The sequence below is a fragment of the Engraulis encrasicolus genome, chromosome 4, assembly GCF_034702125.1.
Source record: "Engraulis encrasicolus isolate BLACKSEA-1 chromosome 4, IST_EnEncr_1.0, whole genome shotgun sequence".
In the NCBI taxonomy this organism is placed as follows: Eukaryota; Metazoa; Chordata; class Actinopteri; order Clupeiformes; family Engraulidae; genus Engraulis; species Engraulis encrasicolus.
In genome coordinates this window covers 11,385,839-11,388,338 of record NC_085860.1, presented here as the reverse complement: position 1 = coordinate 11,388,338, position 2,500 = coordinate 11,385,839, and the positions used below count along the sequence as shown (strand labels likewise).

Below are 2,500 nucleotides of genomic sequence, written 5' to 3'. Positions count from 1 at the left end.
TACAGTACCTTCTGCAATACATCCAGTGCGGTGAGTACGGCCTCCTGTAGGCTGGTGAGAACAGCCTCAGTATAGGAGGGCAGGATGAAGGGGGAGGCGTCGGAGCTGATGGGCACAGACACGGCACCATGCAGAATCACACCCAGCTTACGCAGATCCTCCATGCTGAAGAGGAGGAGGAGGAGGTGGAGAAGAAGAAGGAGAAGAGAAAGAAGAAGGAGAGGAAGAAGGAGAAGAAGAAGGAGAAGAAGAAGAGGAAGAAGGAGAAGAAGAAGAGGAAGAAGAAGAAGAGGAAGAAGGAGAAGGAGAAGAAGAAGGAGAAGGAGAAGAAGAGGAAGAAGGAGAAGAAGAAGAGGAAGAAGGAGAAGAATAAGAGGAAGAAGGAGAAGAATAAGAGGAAGAAGAAGAAGAAGAAGAGGAAGAAGAAGAAGAAGAGGAAGAAGGAGAAGAAGAAGAAGACAAAGAAGAAGAAAGTGTTACAGAGGTTGGGACGTGTGACTTTGAAATTAGCAGTTAGCCTACACACCCTCTGATAAAGACGGAAGTTATACCGTCAAAGCATATCAGGTGAAGGATAAAACTTTTACATGTCTGAAGTAAAAGAAAATCTCAAGTGTGATATAAACTAGTCAGACATAATGAACATTATACGTATACTACTTCAACTCACCTGAATCCACTCTTGACGTGCTGGTAGAGAGCGGGGAAGATCTGCACGAGGGCGGTAAGGAAGGGTTGGCTGGGGATGAAGGAGGGCTTGGCGTCGGAGCCGGGCGGGGGCGGCCGTGTGCACTCGGTGCCCGTACGGTACCATGTGTTCCACGCCGACCACCACAGCGCCGAGTCGTCCAGCTCCACCGCATCCTCCGGGGGTAGCATGGGCGGAGCCTGGGCACTGTTGATAACAAACAATAATACAGTGATTAAAGTGCAGGGGCCTATACTAAGAAGCTGGTTCAGGAGTAAACCAGGTTAAGTTAAGAGGTGAATCATTTGATAGAAGAGCCTGGAGTCCTCATTTTCTTAAGAAAAGACAAGTTTTTGTCTTTTCCCTGACATGACGGAAATTTCACCGTCGAGACATGTCAGGTAAAAGATACAACTTTTATACGCCTGAAACAAAAGGAACTTGATGACTTGATACAACTTGAAGACATAATGAACTTCAGGATTGTGTAGTACTATGGTCCTGAGGTTTTTTCATCTAATAGTAAAGCGTTCCAATGGCAGTTTGGCAGGTACCACAGTGAATTAGGCGTTCCGATGGCAGAGCAGAGCGCATTAAAAACCTCTCCGTTTGACAGGTGCTACAGTGAGCTATGAGATTGTCCCACCTGTTCATGTAGCGCTGGGCCAGGCGCTCGGCCAGCGAGTCGGACCTCAGCAGGGGCCTGCCCCCCGGGCCCCCCAGAACCGGGTCCACCAGCACCGCGGGCACGCCCATGGCCGCCAGCGCGTCCGGCTGCTTGTCGGCGTCCTTGACGGGCGTCACGATCTGCAAGATCTCCTGGAAGCTCTTGAGGGCCGCCAGAGAGACCTCGTTGTTCTTACTGAGCGCCGCCGACTGGATGTGGTCCAGAAGCACCTCCCACGCCTTGAAGAAGTCTCCTGCAGGGGCGGGCGGGAGGACAAGAGATACTGTAAGGAACAGGTCATCTTTAATACAAAGCAGGGGGGAGTATCTCCCACGCCTTGAAGAAGTCTTCTGCACGGGGAGGGGTGGAAGACCAGAGCTGCAGTAAGGAACACGGAGGCCATCTTGAAATTCAGTCATCTATGGAATGCCTCGGCAGCCCCTACTCCTCACCCAGCTGCTGCAGCGGATATCTCCTGTAAAGCGGCGTACACACACAAAGCTAGCTTTTCGCTTGCTCGCCTACTCGCCACTCTTTCATGGAACGTTCGCTGAAAGTTCCCGCGGTTTTAACTGCCAATGAACAGGCGAGAAGTACCGAACTCTGCATTCCAATTGGTTACTCGCTTACTCGCCTCGCTCGAAGATCAAATATTTTCAACTCGGGATCCGCCCACATCGCATCGCTTGTACGGTACTCGCCTACGAGTCTCGCTGGAACACATCGACATTCTATTGACTTCATTCGCTTAGCAAGTAACTAGTAGCGAGGTGTGTGTACGGCCCTTAACCCACTAGCGGGTATCTCCTGTATCCTCTAACTCCTCACCCAGCTGTTGCAGTGGATATCTCCGGGTGTTGAAGATGCGTGCCACCCCGGCCAGCGTCAGCACCCATGTCTCCGCCCACTGCTTCTCTGCGGTGTCGCGCGAGTGATGGATGAGGATGTTGCCGCCGCCCGACTCGATCTTCTCCTTGTCGGCCGTAGTGGAGGACCTCCGCACGCAGTCCAGCAGGTGGAACAGCACCTGTAACGCACACAAGACACCAGGCGCACTCCATGAGCGACAGTAAAGCAGACCTGGACACCTTCTTTTTTACATTACATTACATTTGGCTGATGTTTTTTTCTGTAAAGCAACTTAC

General features: G+C 51.4%; 1 protein-coding gene across 3 annotated transcripts in view; it reads right to left on the bottom strand.

Moving 5' to 3' along the window:
* The window catches only part of mon2 (MON2 homolog, regulator of endosome-to-Golgi trafficking), a 91,053-nt gene that overhangs the window by 18,572 nt on the left and 69,981 nt on the right, over nucleotides 1–2,500 (bottom strand). For all 3 annotated transcript variants that reach the window (XM_063196685.1, XM_063196686.1, XM_063196687.1), the window contains 4 exons: nucleotides 2,184–2,382; nucleotides 1,335–1,608; nucleotides 671–895; nucleotides 9–165 (listed from right to left, as the gene is read on the bottom strand). In XM_063196685.1, the coding sequence (XP_063052755.1) occupies nucleotides 9–165; nucleotides 671–895; nucleotides 1,335–1,608; nucleotides 2,184–2,382 (855 nt within the window). The remainder of the gene's footprint in view (nucleotides 1–8; nucleotides 166–670; nucleotides 896–1,334; nucleotides 1,609–2,183; nucleotides 2,383–2,500) is intronic.